Genomic DNA, 18371 nt, shown 5'->3' with positions numbered 1-18371 from the left:
TTATACTCAATAAAAAAACACTATACACAATGGTGTGTATTGTATACCATCATTTGTATAGAAAAACCAAGAATATGTAAACATAAATACATATATGTAATGCTTCTGTACTAGGCCTGTCCATGGGACATCTCTTTCCTACCACTTCCCATCCATGCTTGGTTGGGGACTGTGAGGTGCTTATCTCTCTTCTGAAGAGTATTAAAAATCAGTTTTTTAAATTTAGTTTTTAAATTTCCATCTTCAGTGATATCCGAAGGATCTTATGAAAGGTGCTAACAGTGTAATCTTCTTCCAAAGTGATTATCTTGGTCAGTCCACATTAGTTCAGTTGCTCTACACCCTCCAACCTATTAGGAGTGGTCCTGTCTGCATATTGACTATTTCTGGAAAGTTACACAATATAAAATGAACAGTGTTTGCCAATTGGCAGGGTGATTGGGGAGTAGGGGTGGGAGGTACACTTCTCATTACATCTCTTTTTTTGTGGTACCATATGTATATATGTATTGTGTATATATTATATATAATCATAAAATTGAAAAAACCCACCAGGGGTCATTAAATATTCACATATAGTCATGAAAGTTCCTTAAAATGTCTTTTTAAAAAGTATTTTCAGGGGTGCCTGGGTGGCTCAGTGGGTTAAGCCTCTGCCTTCAGCTCAGGTCATGGTCTCAAGGTCTTGGGATCGAGCCCCGCATCAGGCTCCCTGCTCAGTGGGGAGCCTTCTTCCTCCTCTCTCTCTGCCTGCCTCTCTGCCTACTTGGGATCGCTCTCTCTGTCAAATAAAAAAAAAATCTTTAATAACAAAATAATAAAATATTTCTAATTAGTCACTCATTCTTATTCATTATATCCTTCATAATGCTTATCATCTGAAAATATCTTGGCTATATTTGTTACTTGCATAATTTTTGTACTGTCATTGGAATATAAACTCCATGTTGTCAGGGATCTTGCTTGTCTCATTCATCGGTGCCTTATTTCTATACATATATATAGCACATAGTAGTTGTTGAGTAAACCAATGTGGAGGAAACTAGGCTGAAGCCTTAGGAAGGAATGGGAGGCAAAGCTGAGGAGGTAGACAGAAATAAAATGATAAAAGTGTAGTGATTCTGGAACTTTTTTAGAGAAGGGGAGAAGGAAGGGGTAGAGGGAGAGGGAAAGAAAGGATCTTAGGCAGGCTTCCTGCCCAGCATGGAACCCAATAACGTAAGGGTCAGTCTCACAACCAGGAGATTATGACCTGAGCCAAAATCAAGAGTTGGACGCTTAACCAACTGAGCCACCCAGTCACCACTGAAACTTTAAATTTGTATCAGAATCACCAACCGAGGGGCGTCTGGGTGGTGCAGTCTGTTGATCATCTGACTCTTGGTTTTGGCTCAGGTTGTGATCTCAGGGTTATGAAATCCTGCCCTGCGTCGGCTCCACACTAAGTGCAGAGTCTGTTTGAGATTCGCTCTCCCTCTACCCCCCTGCTCATGCTCTTTCTCTCTCTCTCAAATAGATAAATAAAATCTTAAAAAATAAAAAAGAATCACCAACTGAATCTTTATACCAGCTTGTAATAAAGAGGTAGATTCTTGGACTCTGTGATTCTGATTCAGTAGGTCTGAGTTAGGGCTCAGGAATCTACATTTTAATAAGTTCCCTCGGGTGCAAGTGACCTGGAGCCCCCACTTTGAATAACACCAATGCAGTCTTTACACTGTGCTCAGGAAGAAACACATCTGTGATATCATTTCTTCTTAATACATCCCTAGGATGGAAGAGAAGGGACCATCATCCCATTTTACAAACCTAATGAGGCTCACAGATGGACACTGCATCTTCCAATGACACACAGCTTGTATATAAAGTATACTTTAAAAGACCAAAGTGTCTGACCAGTCAGTTCAAGGTGTGACGGCAGACAGCTCACCCTCGCAGGACATTCATAAGGAGCTTTGGTGTTCCTGAATGGCTATTATGACTGTTCCTATTTTTTGCTTGGGGGAAGATGTTATATTCCCTAATGACTGATTCTTTCTGATATATCCCAGGGAGGGCAATGAACCAGGGGAGACCACCCAGATCACATATCGTGAGCTTCTGGTCCAAGTGTGTCGATTCAGCAATGTTCTCCAAAAACAGGGTGAGTGTCGGGAGTATAAGAAGGGGACTGCAGGGGTATCTGCCTTGGGGTATCTGAGGACTTGGGGAAAGTAGACAAGGAATGGAAGGAATATGGTATAGGGGAACAGAAAAGGTCAGCCGTTGGGGGGCAGTAGCTTAATGAGAAGGAGCAAGTAGCAGCAGGAGGGTCCATGGTCCATGATCTGTGTCCTTTATTTGCAGGCATTCGGAAGGGTGACCGAGTGGCCATCTACATGCCCATGATACCGGAGCTTGTCGTGGCCATGCTGGCATGTGCCCGCCTTGGGGCTCTGCACTCCATTGTGGTAGGAATTTGGACTGGAAAAAAAGACCTAGTGGTGGGTAGGGCTATGGAGAAGTAGGTTAGGCCTGGATGACGGAAGATCTTAAGAATCAGACTAAGGAGTTTAGAATGTTTGGGTCATAGGTTCCATATCAGCTATCCAGTTTCTTCTAGGACCATAGCTTAGAAACCCTGAAGGTTTTATGAGTGTCTCCTTTCCTTGTTTACTTAATTCCTAGGTCCTCCTCTCCCTCAGTCTTTCTTCCTTTTCCTAGTTTGCAGGCTTCTCTGCAGAATCTCTATGTGAACGGATCCTGGATTCCAGTTGCAGCCTTCTTATCACTACAGGTGACTAATTCTCACCCCTTTCCCAAAACCGCCATACCCGAAGTTTTGGTCTCTCATCGGCTAGTTGGTATTTGCGACTGCTCAGCATATAGGGTAGGGACTGCCTACCCTTACTCCTGATTCCACCTCACCTGGCCCTCTGTCAGCTCAAATCAACTGGAAGCGCTAGAGCCAAGAGGCCTACCTCAGGAAGGGCTCAATGAACATTGTGCTCACTAGGGATAAGGGGCTGGGAGTGTGGTGCCTTCCTAAGGCCTGGAATGTCTATTGCTCCCCAAAGATGCCTTCTACAGGGGGGAAAAGCTTGTGAACCTGAAGGAGCTGGCTGATGAGGCCCTGGAGAAGTGTCGGGAGAAGTAAGTGTGTTTGGCTGGTTGGCTTCTGCTCTGGGTCAGCTGGGCTTTTCCCCAGTACCAGATTCCCTTTGTCCCCTCTAACTTAGATGGACATGGGTGGGTCTTGCCAAATTCCCTTTTGAGCCAACCAGCCTACCACTTCAGGTTTTTTCTTCTTCTAGGGGTTTCCAAGTGAGATGCTGCATTGTGGTCAAGCACCTGGGGCGGGCAGAGCTGGGCACAGGTGACTCTCCCAGCCAATCCCCCCCCATTAAGAGGCCATGCCCGGATGTGCAGGTGAGTCTGGTACTGCTCTACTTTCCTCTGGGCTCAGATTGTCTCCCTCTTCCTGCCCAGGAGGTTCTTGATGTGCTTCTTTGCTTCCTTATCATAATGCTTAGAGGATCTGGGAGCAATCCTAGGAATGCTTCCTCTGGCAGGGCTGGTAGGGAGCTGGGGGACTTTGACCTTGAATGTCATTAGGGAGCCCCCCATATCTTGGGAACTTAGTGTGAGTCTCCTTTAGACTTTAAGGGAGACTCCGTGCTAGTTGGGGTGTCCTGATGGGTACAAGGGACCCCCAGGGCTTGGGCTGACTTAGTCAACTATACTTTAATTTAAAAAGAAAGAAAGGAAAAAAAAAAAAAGAAAGGAAGGAAGGAAAGAAAGAAATGGGATGATTCGGGTGACTATGTGTACTGGTCTCTGTCTTGGGGTGGGCTTCCTGTATGGCCCCACCATGGAAGGATCAGGATTTGGCCCTCAAGATATGGCCCTTATTAACTTCGGATCCAGCACTTTAGTGGAAATGGTGGAAAAGCCCAAAGGCCTAAGGGGCATGAAGAATGAATGCTCCAGGGTCCAGAAGGACAAAGGTTCCTGAGATTTGTGACTTGAGGGGCCCTGAGGGGTCACAGAGCTAGAGAGGCTATAGTCTAGCCTAGGGAGGTTGTAGAGACCACACTCAGCATTAGGGGTTCTGAGTGTGTAGAGGTTGGGGACAAGATCAGGAAAATGTAGGCTGGGAGGGGAGCCTAAAGTAAAGGAGGCAGCAGATGCTTGGGACATGCTGACCCTTCCCTCCCACTCCCCTATACTCAGACCCTGCTCACCACCCTTTCCGTGGGCTCTTAACAGGGTAAGCTGAAAGAGAAACCCAAGCGCATCTGGCCCCAGGTATCCACCTCTGCACTGCCTTGGGTACTGCTTCTCTGCGTGCTTGTCTGTGTTTCCATCTGCTCTTTGCCTGTTTTCCCCACTGAGGTGGCTGCCAGACCTAACTCCTTTCTGCCCCTGGGTCCTCTGCCATCTAAGTTACTCTGAAGGGTCATGAAACAAAATGCCTGTTGCTACCCCTCCAAACTGGTATAGAGCATGGATCTCAGAGAGGTAGCAACAGGCATCCCATTGCACTCCTGATGTTCAGAACCCTTGTGGGAGAGAGGACTGACTTGTCAGAAAGTTTTTACTATGTATTTAGCTGGGGCAGAGCCCTAGGAGATAGGAGGAGAGTGAGTAGAGGAGGGACAGAACTTGGACCTTGGGAATTCACCATCAAGTTGGGGAGTTATATATGTATTACAAATGAAAAACCTCAGTTTTATATAGGATAACAGGGAAGATTCCTAAATACATCTAAATACATTTATATATTATTTTGGGATTTATAAACTGCACATAAACTTTGATATAATTAAGTGCTAGATTGAATAAAATTCACTTTGTAGGTGTTTCTAAGATGTGAGATTTCTAAGTGGGGACTCAAAGCAGATTAGACTAGCAAAAGGCTGGGCTTGGAGTCCAGAGAATGATTTTTAGCTGTATGTCCTCGAATAAGTTATTTCTCCTCTCTAAATTTCAGTTACCTTATCAGCAGTGGAGAGGTGATAATACATGCTTAAAAGGAAACCACTTCCTTTATTAAAACATAAAACCATTGTTCCTCTGAATTTTACCACTCTCATAGGCTGTCTTACTCTAAATCTTCTATGGTTAATCTCTTCAGCTAATGGTAAATATAATCCTTTTTCTCTGTTCTCATAGCATGGTGGAGACAGCTCTGATTCCCAGGGGACATTATTTTCCTTTTTTTTTTTTTCCCATTATTTTCCTTTTAAAAGTCAGGCAGAGACCTAAGACATTACTCTTGAAAGATGTAACAAGCTCAGTGGTTAGAGTGTAGACTCTAGAGCCAGACTACCTGGGTTCAAATCCTAGCTCTGTCACCTGCTACTGTGGAAGCTTGGACAAGCTACTTAAGCTCTCTTGCCTCAGTTTCTCCATCTGTAGAATAAGGATAATAACTGTACCTACCTGATAGGGTTTTGTCAGTATATATAAGGTTTTTGTCACATAGTAACTGCTCTATAAATGTTAGCTTTTATTGCTTTTAACATAGCAGGCAGCCTGGCATTTCTAAAAGGGAAACCAGAAAAGAAATAAACTCCTATAATTATTAATTATAGGCCACAGACTCCTGGATTTTTGTTTCTTGGAAGTGAAAATAATCAGTTATCAAAAAACCAAAGACCATAAGAATAGGCTTACAAAGTCCAGGTTTGTCTCATAATTGCTGTCAAAGCTACAGAAATCTTGAGAGAGCTCCACATCCCATCATTCTTAAGCATTCTTTAAGGTAGGGCCTGGCACAGTTTGGAGGTTCTCTCCTCCATCATGTCACCTGTGGGCTTCCTCATTATCTCACACTTGGCAATTGCCCTCCCTGAAGCTGTCCTGGTCCAAAGACAAAGGCCAAATCAATTCTTATTTCAGTAAATTAAAATCTTCCTAGTTCAAAGCTGTGGGCCCTCATAGACACACACTCAATTCATAACCGGTGTCTGCACCACTAATTGAACTCACCCTGCTTTCTGGTGCCGGTTGTCAGTTCCACACCTGGGGTACTGGCCCTTCTCACCCACATACTCACAAAGGAAACAATTTCATAAGATTACAAGAATCCCCTCATTGCCACAGTATAACTATGCTTTGCCCTTATATGTACCTAGTGCCTTTTCTATGACAATTCAAACCAGTACTGCAGACCATTTGCCCAAATCAATATTGACACTCTTCTGCTTAAATACATTAAGGCCCTCATCTCAAGTGGATCATTTGGCAGGAAAAAAAAAGTATCCCTGTATCAATGTATGTGTAGAGCCATATGGCTATTCCACTAAAAAAAATAGGGTATGTTTTAGTGTTTTCTCTTTCTCTCCTTTCTTTTTCTTCTTTTTTTTTTTAATGGTGCCCACACTTGGTTTGAACTTGTCATTTTTTTTTTAAAGACTTATTTATTTATTTTAGAGAGACAAAGAGCCCGTAAGTGGGCAGGGGGAGGGGGTGGTTGGCAAAGTGGGGGAATCTTCAAGCAGGCTTCACGCTGAGCCCGACATGGGGCTCAATCTCAATCCCTCAACCCATGAGATGATGACCTGAGGCAAAAGCAAGAGTCCGACGCTTAACCAGCTTAGCCACCCAGGCTCCCCTGGGCTTGTCATTCTTACGATGTTTATGTGCCAGATACTTCAGACTCTCTAAAGTAAGGGGCAGATAGTAGAGAAAGAGGAGAGTGGTTGGAGAGTCATTTTGTAACTTATCAAGGTATGTGTTTAACACTTTGGGACTTTTTAACCAAATATCTACACAATAAATGAGTATATAGCGTATAATGGGAGTAGGGTGTTTCTCTTACATTATCCTGTCTACCTGCCAGCCAGGGCCGTTGAACATACAAGCTAATGAATATAAAGGGCTTTGTAACATCTAAAGCAAACCACAGACAGTTCCTATTTCCACACCCTTGAATTTATTTCCCAGAGGAGTTCAGTGGAACTGAACTAAATTCTGTCCTTTCTGTTATTCATCAGTCTTTCCCACCCCACAAGACAATTTGAGGTAATGCCTTTTTCTTTTGATGTTTCCAAATCCTGTGAAACCATTAAGGAAAGATTGACTATCCTCATTTTAAAAACGACCGACTTGAGGTAAAGTGACTTGCCTAAGGACTTACACAGGTAGAAAGTGGCAGAACCGGGATTGAGATCCAGTGCAATTTTTGGACATTCAGGGAATCCCACCTTCCTTCAGTACAGAGCAGACTCTGAAAACTGCCTGTTCAAAAAGGTGATATAACTAGGAAAGTAAAATAGTTTCAAAGAGAGGTTAGAAAAATTTCAGGATGATAGATATGAAAGTAGCTATCAAAGATACTCTAGTATGGGGGGGCCTCCCTCTACTGGGAGAAGAAGTCCATATTGGTCCTATTCTACCACCTTAAAGCAGGGTTTCTGCTGAATGGAACTTTAAGCAAATATTTCCATGGGAAACCCATTGGTACCAGTGGTGTGAAAGTGGGGGCGGAGTTAGGGTAGGAACCTGCAGATATGAATGAGGTCTAGACATTCAGGAAAAGGTGCTTGGACCAAAAGCTGTTGACTTTTCTCAATACTAACAGGGCTAGGTGCCCGCTTCTCCTGCAGGCTCTGACTAATTTTGCATTTCTGAATTGGGTGGTGTCCGCATCCCTGCTGATAAGCCACTAGTGCCATAAGTACATAAGTTTGTATGTAGGTCTGTGTGTGCATATTCATTCACCCCAAAAAATTTAGAGTGTGTACTGAATGCCAGGCATTTTGCTAGGTGTTGGGGATAAAGAAAAAAATAAGAGAAAGAAAAAGACTCCCCACTATCTAGTTGGGGAGATAGTAATTAAGCAAACAACTAAATAACTAGAAATATGTACCATATAGGAAGAAAATAGGGTATAATAGTCAAGAATAATAGCAAGGGTGAGGGCGGGTTTAGGAATCTACCAGATACTGTTCAGGGAAAGCCCTTCAATGAAGGTGACATTTAAGCTAAGAACTAAAGGATGAGAAGGGACCAACCAAGGTGTCCTCCTCAGCCTGAGGCTACATAAGGGAAGCTCTGGAGCCGAGTGTGAGGAGTACCCAGGAAGCCTGCCGTTCTGCCCCTGTTCTCTGTCACATTCACCCTCACATTTCTCCTCCACCTCCCAGCACCTCCACTTGGCAGTACTTCTCCAACTCCTGATGCCAGGTAGGTATATCCTGTCTTGAGCTGTTCACAGTTCTTCCCTGCCCATTCCTGTCTTCCTAACCCTGCAGATCTCCTGGAACCAAGGGGTTGACTTGTGGTGGCATGAACTCATGCAAGAGGCAGAGGATGTGTGTGAGCCTGAATGGTGTGACGCTGAGGACCCACTCTTCATCCTATACACCAGTGGCTCCACAGGCAAACCCAAGGCAAGTGTGCGTGTGTGTGTGTGTGTGTGTGTGTGTGTGTGTACTGTGTAGGGTTTAGAAGTGAATTTTTGTTCGTGTGAATGAGAGTATTTCAGGTGGCTCAGAAATACCATCTTAGGGTGTGGATATGAATGTTGATTTTGCATATGTATGGTGTGTGAGCTGGGAACATGGAGAAAAGGGGATAGGAGATGGATGCTATAAAAGGGGGGCTGGCAGGACCAGAATCCCTGAGGAGGATCTTCCTCTAGCTCTGCCCAGCCTACATTTGGTGGTCTGTGGGGGTGAGCCCAAGTCCCCAAGCTAAGGCCTATTCTTCCTGCAGGGTGTGGTACATACTGTTGGGGGCTACATGCTCTATGTGGCCACGACCTTCAAGTACGTGTTTGACTTCCACGCGGAGGATGTGTTCTGGTGCACAGCAGACATTGGCTGGATCACTGGCCATTCCTACGTCACCTATGGGCCACTGGCCAATGGTGCCACCAGTGTTTTGGTGAGAAGGGAGCTGGGACCCATGGCTGCTTGGCCTACTTAGGGGAGGACAAGATGATCCTGGGTGACAGTCTCCCAAGGCCACTTGGTCTAGGGACATGGGGACTTACATAATGACCTGTTCCCTGGAGAAAGAGGAATTATGAGGGGTTGTATATACTGACTGGGAAGGTCTGTTGGCTTGTCTGTAAGGGAGTGAAGACATGGGTGTATCAGAAAGGGCAAAATACTGAGCCTGGGGCTATGACGGAGGAAGTGAGGGACTGTTGGGAAGGACTGGGAATGACCAGCCTTCACTGGGGTCAGTTTGAGGGGATTCCCACATACCCGGATGTAAGCCGCCTATGGAGCATCGTGGACAAGTACAAGGTGACCAAGTTCTACACAGCACCCACGGCTATCCGCCTGCTTATGAAGTTTGGAGATGAGCCTGTCAACCGGTGAGACCCCCTCCCCTCCCCGCTGCTGCCCCATGGGTGTCCCTCAGAGCTAGGTGCTGGCCTTTGTGTACAGTCTTTTCCATTCCATTGTTCAACTCCTTGGCCTAGAATAGGGGAAGGGGCAGAAGAGCCTGGGGCATGTCTTCCTGGTTCCCAGTGGTACTCAGAGCCTTCCTTTCTTCCCGCTCCCCTGCCCAAGGCATAGCCGGGCATCCTTACAGGTGTTAGGCACAGTGGGTGAACCCATTAACCCTGAGGCCTGGCTGTGGTACCACCGGGTGGTAGGTGCCCAGCGCTGTTCCATCGTGGACACCTTCTGGCAGACAGAGACAGTGAGTAAAGGATTCAGAAGGCTGGGGCTGAGGGACAGTGTGGGAAGACTGACTCAAACCCCTGATTTCTGACTTCCACAGGGTGGCCATATGCTGACCCCCCTCCCTGGTGCCACACCCATGAAGCCTGGTTCTGCTGTGAGTGAGGTTCCCTTGGCTGGTCCTGGGCTAGACAGGAGTAGAGTCTCGGGGCCTAGGTAGAGGGTAGGGGACTAGACTAATATGTTTGAGGAAACTGGGGCTCTGAGGGTCCGTGGGAGAGGTAAAGAGTTGAGTCACAGTTGCCTCATTCCTCTCCTTGAGTCCTGTCTCCTGTTTGTTTCTAGACCTTCCCGTTCTTTGGTGTAGCTCCTGCAATTTTGAATGAGTCTGGGGAAGAGTTGGAAGGTGAAGCTGAAGGCTACCTGGTGAGGTCCTGACCCTTGGATGTCTTTGAGGAGTTGGGAGGAAAGAGTACAGCAAGGGATGCTGTACTTTGCTTCAGAGTTTAGAACCTAATTTCTACTGGTAGGTGCTTGTGGCTAAAGCTCCATGGTTGAGGGTTTATCCTCTGTGAGACCCTAGAGGAAATCTTCTGGCTGTTTAGCCTGCCTCTCTGCCTTTTGGCCCACTTTGGCTCTTAAGGGCTCTGCTCAAAGATTCCTGATGATGCCTTTTTGAGTCTGGAAGACTTAGTGCTAATTCTTCCTTTGACAAATATTCTAGTGTGAAAGGAGTCTTCATAACATAGTAGAAAATCATACAGGCTCCAGAGTCAGGCTGGTTGGGTTCAAATCCTAGATCTGCCTCTTCTGTGACCTCAGATAGGTTGGCCAACCCCTTGAACCTAAGTTTCATTTGTAAAATAGGGCTATATAGTACCTTCGTCTTCTCAAGTTGCTGGATTGATTAAATTAGATAATCCATTTGAAGGAATTAGCATAGAACCTAACAGTTAGTGTTTAACAAATGTTAGCTGTTGTGATTTTTATGTTAATACTTGTAGGAAGATTATCAGCCCCCACATTCCACTTCTATCCCACTTTACTAAGAGCAAGTTAGTAACAAGGACAGGAGTTAAATTCACGCCTTCTGACCTTATCTTAGAATTTCATCCATCTCTTCAGTCTACTACCACAGGACATTATTGATTGGGGCAATAATTATTCACTTTTTTAAAAAGATTTTATTTATTTATTTGACAGAGAGGCAACAAGAGAGGGAACACAAGCCAGGGGGGTGGGAGAGGGAGAAGCAGACTTCCTGCTGAGCAGGGAGCCTGATGCAGGGCTCTATCCCATGACCTGAGCCAAAGGCAGATGCTTAACGAATGAGCCACCAGGTGCCCCAATAATTATTCACACTTATATGACTATTTTCATTTTTATCAAACTGGACTTGGTTTCCTGAGGAGACTCGAATTTACTAAATGCTTATCATTAACAGAACATTGTACTAGGCAATTTCCACATACCATTAATCCAATCCTCACAATAGCTTTGGGAGGTTGAGATTATTTTCTGTGATTTACAGAAGATCTAAAGCTTAGAGAGGTAAAGTTATTAACCCGAGGTCACACATTTAGTAGCAGAGCGAGGATTCTCAGTATGGATTATTTATCTCCAAAGCCTGTGCTTTGTCCTACTTCTCAGGAAGGACATTGAGGCCATTTCTCCTCAGGTTGGGCAAAACTATGATTGTCAAGCCTGTGAGTGTGACAGTGTCTCCAGTCTTAAAGTGAGACAGTATAGCCCATGTACTATTGTGCCATTCCCACTCCTTAGGTGTTCAAGCAGCCCTGGCCAGGAATCATGCGCACAGTCTATGGGAACCATGAACGCTTTGAGGCCACCTACTTCAAGAAGTTTCCTGGTTACTACGTGACAGGAGATGGTGAGTCTTGGCTCTCCCTTTCCCATATCTCCCACCTTGACATGTACCTTACCCTTCCATTTTCAGGAAGAATTGGTTGGTGGGAAGAAAAACAGAGAGGAACATATTCTGTGTGTCAGTGTCTTAATATCCAGGTAGTGCTATAGGGAAGACTGTAAGAGCAGGAATGAGTGTTGCATGGAGGGTCTCATCATGGTGCAACCTGATGTGATATATGAGGAAAGAGGTTCTTCTTTCCACCATTCCTGTGCTAATAGAAATGGGGCACGTAGCAACATGTATTACTATGTCATATGCATCCTCATTTGTGGAGCCTATGTTTGCCCATGACTCTGTCCACCAATCCATTCATTCTTTTTTTTTTTAAATTTTATTTATTTATTTGACAGACAGAGATCACAGGTAGGCAGAAAGGCAGGCAGAGAGAGAGGAAGGGAAGCAGGCTCCCCGCCAATCAGAGAGCCTGATGTGGGGCTCCATCCCAGGACCCTGGGACCATGACCTGAGCCGAAGGCAGAGACTCTAACCCACTGAGCCACCCAGGTGCTCCTGTCCACCAATCCATTCATGCATAGCTTTTTATTGAGCATGTACTATGTCTAGGCACTGCTCTAAGTTCGGGGGATATCGCCATGAATAAGGTAGGCAAGGTCTCTGTTCCCATGGGGCTTATATTCTAGTAAGGGGAGACAGAGAGTAAATTCAGCAAACAAGTAAATAAGCTTATCTTGCTGACAAGTGCTATGAAGAAAAACAAATAGGTAACAGGATAAAGAATGTTTGAAGGAATGGCCACCATGCATGGGATGGTGAGAGAAGGCGTCTTCACTTCAGTGATATTTGACCAGAGACCTCCAGGGTGAGAAGGAGACCAGGCATGGGAAAATCTGTGAGTGAGTGTTCTGTGCAGAGACACGAGCTTGAAATGTCTGAGGAACAGACTGAAAGCCTGTGTGGCTGATGTGTAGTGAGCAAAGGGAAGAATGTTACATGAAGTTGGAGAGATAGATAATGTGGGGCCTTGTGGGCCACAGGGAGGACTTTGGATTTTATCCTATGTACAGTGGGGGAGATCTTTAGGGCTTGTAAGCAGGGAAGTGATAAGAACTGATATCTTGTTTAGAAAATAACTTTGATTTATGGAGAACAGACTTTAGGTGGGTGTATTAATTATCTATTGCCATGGAAAAAATCACCCCAAAACTTGGCAGCTTAAAACAACAAATATTATCTCATACAGTTTCTGAGGATCAGGAATTTGTGAGTGGCTTTGCCCGTTCTCATGCAGAGTCTTTTATGGATTGCAGTGAAGCTGTTGGTTGAGGCTACAGTCACTTGAAGGTTTGACTGAGCCTGGAGGATACACTTCCAAGCTTACTCATGTGGCTGTTGGCAGGAATCCTCAGTTCTTCACTACATGGGCCTCTCCATAGGGCTACTCATAACATGGCAGCTGACTTCCCCCAGAGCAGATCATCTGAGAGAATGCCACAGTGCCTTCTAGAATCTAATTTAAGAAATGACATACCACCACTTCTGCCAAATTCTATTGATTACACAGGAGTCTGAATATCAGAAAGTGGAAATCTGTGTAGCTCTCTTGGAAACTGGCTACCACATTGGCAAGTTCAGAAGCAGGAAGACTTGTTAGGGGGCTATTAGTATAGCAGTTTGGTGATTTGGGTCGTGTATCCTACTGTGGGATATTTATTACATTGTGCATTTCGTCTCTTTCCAGGCTGCCGGCGGGACCAGGATGGCTATTACTGGATCACTGGCAGGATTGATGACATGCTGAATGTATCTGGTGAGGGCCAGGGACCATTATTTCCTTCTTGTTAAAACTACTCTCCCAGCAAGTCCCAGCCAAAGCATTCCAAGCCAGCCAGGATGTCCTCTAGACAAACCATGCTTGGAGTGCAGCATTCAGTTCTAGATACAGGGTTTGGAGGAGGAGCGATAAACCCTGGAATGTGCCTAGAGGAGGGGAACTGGGTTCGTGGGACTACTGAAGCAGGTCATGTGAGGAATGAATGAAGGGGCTTCTCCATTTGACCAGACCAAGACTGCCCTGGAGGCATAGATGGAACAGGGGCTGGGGTAGAGGATGGGATTTCTCTCATGGCACTTGCTTTCCCTTGACAAGGACATCTGCTGAGCACAGCAGAGGTGGAATCAGCACTTGTGGAACATGAGGCTATTGCAGAGGCAGCTGTGGTCGGCCACCCTCATCCTGTGAAGGGCGAATGCCTCTACTGCTTTGTCACCCTGTGCGATGGCTACACCTTCAGCCCCACCCTCACCGAGGAGCTCAAGAAGCAGAGTGAGGAGCATCCCTAAGCAGGAACTGTAGGGTCTGACCTGACGACCCAGTTACCACAGCAAGGTGTTGGGGAGAGGCTAGAGCAAGCTGCAAACTACGAACGGATCCCAGGGGGCCTTAGGGGCTGATTGTCCTCTTCCCCCTCAGTCTCCACTAGTCTCTCCAACTAATGGTTGACATTTATAGAATTCTCTGTGCTACCACTGGGCTAAGTACTTTAAATGCATTAATCCATTGAATCCCTATAATCAGCGCTGTGAAATAGATCCTATTGTTACTCTCATCCTAAAGATGAAGAAATTGAGGCTCAGAGAAGTTCAGTCATTTGCCCGAGGCCACACTGCTAGTAAAGTGGGATTTTAAACTCTAGCAGGCTGATTCTTAGAGTCTGAGTTCCATGAAGGTAGATTAAAATAAAACGGGATAGTAAAAGACAATGTGTTAAAAAGAGAGAAAGACAGGCAGTGATTGTAAAAATTACTCTGTGGGCAGGGCCTTGAAGAGGAAATAGGTGGGGAACAAAGCCATCTCTACCTTGGTTTTGGGAGCCTAGCTAAGGGTACTGAGGAAATGGCTTAATGATTTCTTGGTTACAGTTAGAGAAAAGATTGGCCCCATCGCCACTCCGGATTATATCCAGAATGCCCCTGGCTTGCCTAAAACCCGCTCAGGTATGTTCAGAGGCCTCAAGGGATTGGGTTTGGGATTGGCCAAGGCCTAGTGGTGGTGGAGTGTGTGTGGATGGATGCCTTTTTGGCAGGGCTGGAGTGGTTCAGTGCTATTACCAGGTAACCAGAAGTCTGTGGTCCCCCAGGGAAAATCATGAGGCGGGTGCTTCGGAAGATTGCTCAGAATGACCACGACCTGGGGGACACCTCTACTGTGGCTGACCCAACTGTCATCTGCCAGCTCTTCAACCACCGCTGCCTGACCATCCAGTAAACGAGACCTTGCCCTTTACCCAGGCTTCTCCCTGCTTGGCTTTCCAAAGTGTTGCCCACCTTCCCCTTGCCCCCACCCAGGAGTGCTGAGGGCCAGTGCTGACCCACACCATCTCCCTTGACCAGCTGTCTGGGACCGAGGACCAGCTTTGCCCTTGGGTGGAGGCAACTTCCTGTGGCTCCTAGATAGATGAGACGTGGCCCAGCTTAGCCTCAGATTGCTGTGCCCCTAGACTACAAGAGCCCCTGGAGCCCAGAACAGGGACCTGAAGGTCATGTCCCTTACCCAAGTTAAGTATGCAGAGGGCAAGTGAGGGTCTAGACTGAAGCAGGGAGGCAGCTCTGTAATCCTACATCAGCTCTCTCAGGAAGCACCAGTACTTATCTTGGGTATGCATTTGCCCTTCGAAACACCTGTGTCCCAAAACAATTGATTATTATTTTTTTAAATACTTTGCTGCTTCTGTTCTAGATCTGAATTCTCTTTTGTGCCAGATGGCAGTGTTTGTCTACCCATTTGCTTCAGGGGATGTGCAGACAGGCTGTTTCCAGACGGTTTTCAGATTACCTGCTTCTTTGCTGGAATAAATGTGTTTTGTTCCTAGGGCCAGAAGAACTTGGCTTCCTTGTCCTCTGTTCCCACCCTTCCATAAACAGTCCTGCCCATAAGAGATACTCTCAGACGAAACTCTTCTTTTCTCGCCCCAGCCATGCCCAGGCTCTGATTGCAGGAATAAAGTCTATGACCTTAAAAAGGTGGTAACTTGTTTTCTTAGGTATCTTACAGACTCTATACTTACTAGCTGCTCTGAATTGTGTGGTGGATGGGAAGGGGAGTGGTTTTCCTCAGGCATACTCCCAATATCCTCCTTCCAGAACTTTTGGTTTGGGCAAACCAAAGTGAAGGCAGGGGACTTCACTCATAGGCCCTTTGGCAAGCTCCTGTACTAAGCAGGAAAGCAAATGAAGCCAGTTCATGCCTATGATGTCCCATCACAGCTGCATTATTTTCTATGATCCTGTCGGAGCATTAGTGAGTGACTAAGGATTGGAACTTCAGGGTTCTATCCTACGGTCTGGGGCTAGGGAGACTCTGATGATAGCCAGATCATTTCTCCTGCTCTAATCCACTCTAAGTGTGCTGACCCCACCAAATGTATAAACCAAGGAATCACAGAATCAGCAATGTAGTTTTATTTAAGGCAGAAGTAGGGAAAGGCTATGCCCCTTCACTGCCCTCCTCCTACCTCTCAGTCCTATTCTAGATCAAACACTGGAACCTGCTGGAAAGGCTGGCGAGGGGTTGAGAGGAGGGTGGCAGGGTTATGGACCCCTACCTCAAATCAGCTTCCTTTCAGCTATGCCCACACTCACAGGATTTAGGAGCCTCTAGATCTCACCTAAGGGAAACACAGCTTTTCTGGTCCTCAGATGGGAAAGCTGGGGGAAGGTACTCAGCATTCACCCTTCTGTGAACTGAAGAGACCAGCCCTCCCAAGGTGCAGGGAGGGAAGCCCCTCAGAGGGGCTAGGAGAGGAATGACAAGTACAAGGGATAGAAGGTCTCTTGAGTGAAGTCAAGTCTGGGCAGGCCTGGCTGTGCCCTCACACAGGGTATGGGTTGTCCAGGACTGCCACTCCTGCTGCCACACCACCATCTGCATGCTCGATGGCTTTGGTTCGAAGCAGATGTCCCACGTGCTTGTTCATGACAAGTGTCTTTCCCTGTCTATAGAAATGGGGGCAGGAGACACACAACTCCATTACCAAGACAGCCCACACACCCAAAACCTTCCCTGGTCCCACGTGAGCAGTGTATGAGTGACTGACTACACCCAAGGAAGTGCTAGGATTTTAGAATCAGATTTGGATTTGCGTCCTTGCTGTGAAATTACTAGCTCTGTGCCTTTGAGCAAGTCACTCAGCCCTTCTAAATATCAATTTCCTCAATTTAAAATAGAGTTAAAACCTCTCACTTTGCAAGATGGTCACAAGGATTAAATAAAGCAGGAAAAGCTCTTAGCATGATCCCGGGCTCACATTTCATGTTCTGTAGCTGTAAGTTTCCTTCTCTACCTCTCTCTTAAGATGGCTGTGGTGGTAGGTTTGGGGGGAAGTGGCGGGCAGAGCTGCTATAAGTGGTTAGAGGGAAAGATTACATAGAGAGAAAGCTATGGTCAAGAGCATGGTAGGATCTGCCATTCTTACCTTGCTTCATCTTGAAGGACAAATTTTGCAGGAAGTGGTTTAAGGGACCAGGAACTATTCCTTACAAATTCCCAAGCAGTCTTCTCTTCCTGATTCTTTAGGCTCAAATCCAAACCCAGGGGCCACTCAGCCTTTCAAAGGCACTAGTTATCCTCTAGCTGGCCCCACCTACCTTTCCCCAGAATCCCTGGTGGCCTGGAAACTGGACCCAAATTCTCTTCTTCCCTGGGGTCTCCTTCTAGTCCAAGGCTACTTTCTCATCCATCTTGATACTACTTATAATTTCCTTTATAGTTACAAAGCACTTCTCATCTGGGCTCCATTTGATAGCCCTGTGATATGGGCTGGTCTTGGGTGCTTAGCTTCATTTATTAGTTAAGGAAATGAGTAACATGGCTAGGGACTGGCAGAGCTGGGACTGAAGCCCAGGATTCCTGTTCCCTGTCCTTTGCTTCCTCTAGGCTCGCTTGGCTGACCCTCTGACAAGGAGGAGACCCTCTTGATTGGCTTACCTGACATAGACCCCAAAGATGCCCAGCTCTGAGATGCATTGGACCACTCGGACAGGGCTGCCAGGCCGCAGCAGGCAATTTCCAAAAGGCTCAGGTTCGATCTTTTCCATGAGGATGTAGGAGGCCCTCTCCTCGCTGTCCTTCAGCCGCTCCAGGACCTGTACCATCTCCTCTCCATATAGGTTGTTACCTGCAATGGCACTGACCAGTCACCCTGGATCCTCTGCCTACCTTCTCCACTCTTTGTCCCCACTTCTGTGGTCAAGGCAGCAGCCTTAGTTCCTGACACCAGCTCAGTGAAGCAGAGCAGGCCTGGTTCCCAAGAAGGGAATGTCACTTTAACAGGCAAGTCCTTACACAAGCAAACACACCTTCCACCACACCATCCTGCCCTAGTTCTCCTCCTACCTGCTTATGGCTTTCCTTAACTGACTGACTCCTGCTCCTCTTAAATGTTGGGATTCCCAAGGAATCCATCTGCCACCCTTGTTTTCTCCTCTATGTGTGTGTGTATATATATATATATATATATATATATATATATTTTTTTTTTTTTTTTTAACTATCTCTTCTAAGGCTCCATTTATTATTCTATGACTTGTTAACTCCCAGATCTTTAACTTAAGTTCACTGTTCTGGACATCGCATGGATATCCCATGGGTTCCCAAAACAAACTCAACGTGTCCAAATAGAACTCATTACTTCTGCCTGAACCTGCCCCCTCCTGAATCTTCCTACTGCCAATCAGGTGAAAGGCATTCCCGAGTCACATTTAACTCCTCCCTCTCCATTACGCGTCACTAGCTCAGACATGTCTCTTCAGTCTGTACTCCACAAGGTCATAGCCCTAGCCCAGGCCTCTGCATTGCT

The 18371-nt window shown here is 46.1% G+C and overlaps 2 protein-coding genes across 3 annotated transcripts in view; one reads left to right on the top strand and one right to left on the bottom strand.

Annotated features, from left to right (window-relative positions):
* ACSS2 (acyl-CoA synthetase short chain family member 2) overlaps positions 1-15548 on the top strand; it is a 46982-nt gene extending 31434 nt beyond the window's left edge. The window contains exons 3-19 of one of the 2 annotated variants that reach the window (XM_080812820.1): positions 2052-2143; positions 2347-2450; positions 2704-2776; positions 3057-3132; positions 3294-3408; positions 4249-4287; positions 8241-8378; positions 8704-8874; positions 9180-9313; positions 9513-9645; positions 9727-9783; positions 9972-10052; positions 11409-11517; positions 13256-13324; positions 13664-13840; positions 14437-14511; positions 14655-15548. In XM_080812820.1, the coding sequence (XP_080668946.1) occupies positions 2052-2143; positions 2347-2450; positions 2704-2776; positions 3057-3132; positions 3294-3408; positions 4249-4287; positions 8241-8378; positions 8704-8874; positions 9180-9313; positions 9513-9645; positions 9727-9783; positions 9972-10052; positions 11409-11517; positions 13256-13324; positions 13664-13840; positions 14437-14511; positions 14655-14782 (1771 nt within the window). In that variant the 3' untranslated portion in view covers positions 14783-15548. The remainder of the gene's footprint in view (positions 1-2051; positions 2144-2346; positions 2451-2703; positions 2777-3056; positions 3133-3293; positions 3409-4248; positions 4288-8240; positions 8379-8703; positions 8875-9179; positions 9314-9512; positions 9646-9726; positions 9784-9971; positions 10053-11408; positions 11518-13255; positions 13325-13663; positions 13841-14436; positions 14512-14654) is intronic. The other variant, XM_080812821.1, reaches the window with a different exon arrangement.
* Positions 15549-15953: 405 nt separating this feature from the next.
* Positions 15954-18371, bottom strand: part of GSS (glutathione synthetase) — a 29083-nt gene continuing 26665 nt past the window's right edge. The window contains exons 12-13 of the mRNA XM_080813372.1: positions 17501-17690; positions 15954-16509 (exon numbers count right to left, since the gene is read on the bottom strand). Of these exons, the coding sequence (XP_080669498.1) occupies positions 16386-16509; positions 17501-17690 (314 nt within the window). The 3' untranslated portion in view covers positions 15954-16385. The remainder of the gene's footprint in view (positions 16510-17500; positions 17691-18371) is intronic.

The sequence above is a fragment of the Martes martes genome (genome assembly GCF_963455335.1).
Source record: "Martes martes genome assembly, chromosome: 9".
Lineage (NCBI taxonomy): Eukaryota > Metazoa > Chordata > Mammalia > Carnivora > Mustelidae > Martes > Martes martes.
The sequence above is the reverse complement of the archived record's forward strand: the minus strand, read 5'-3'. Positions and strand labels throughout refer to the sequence as shown.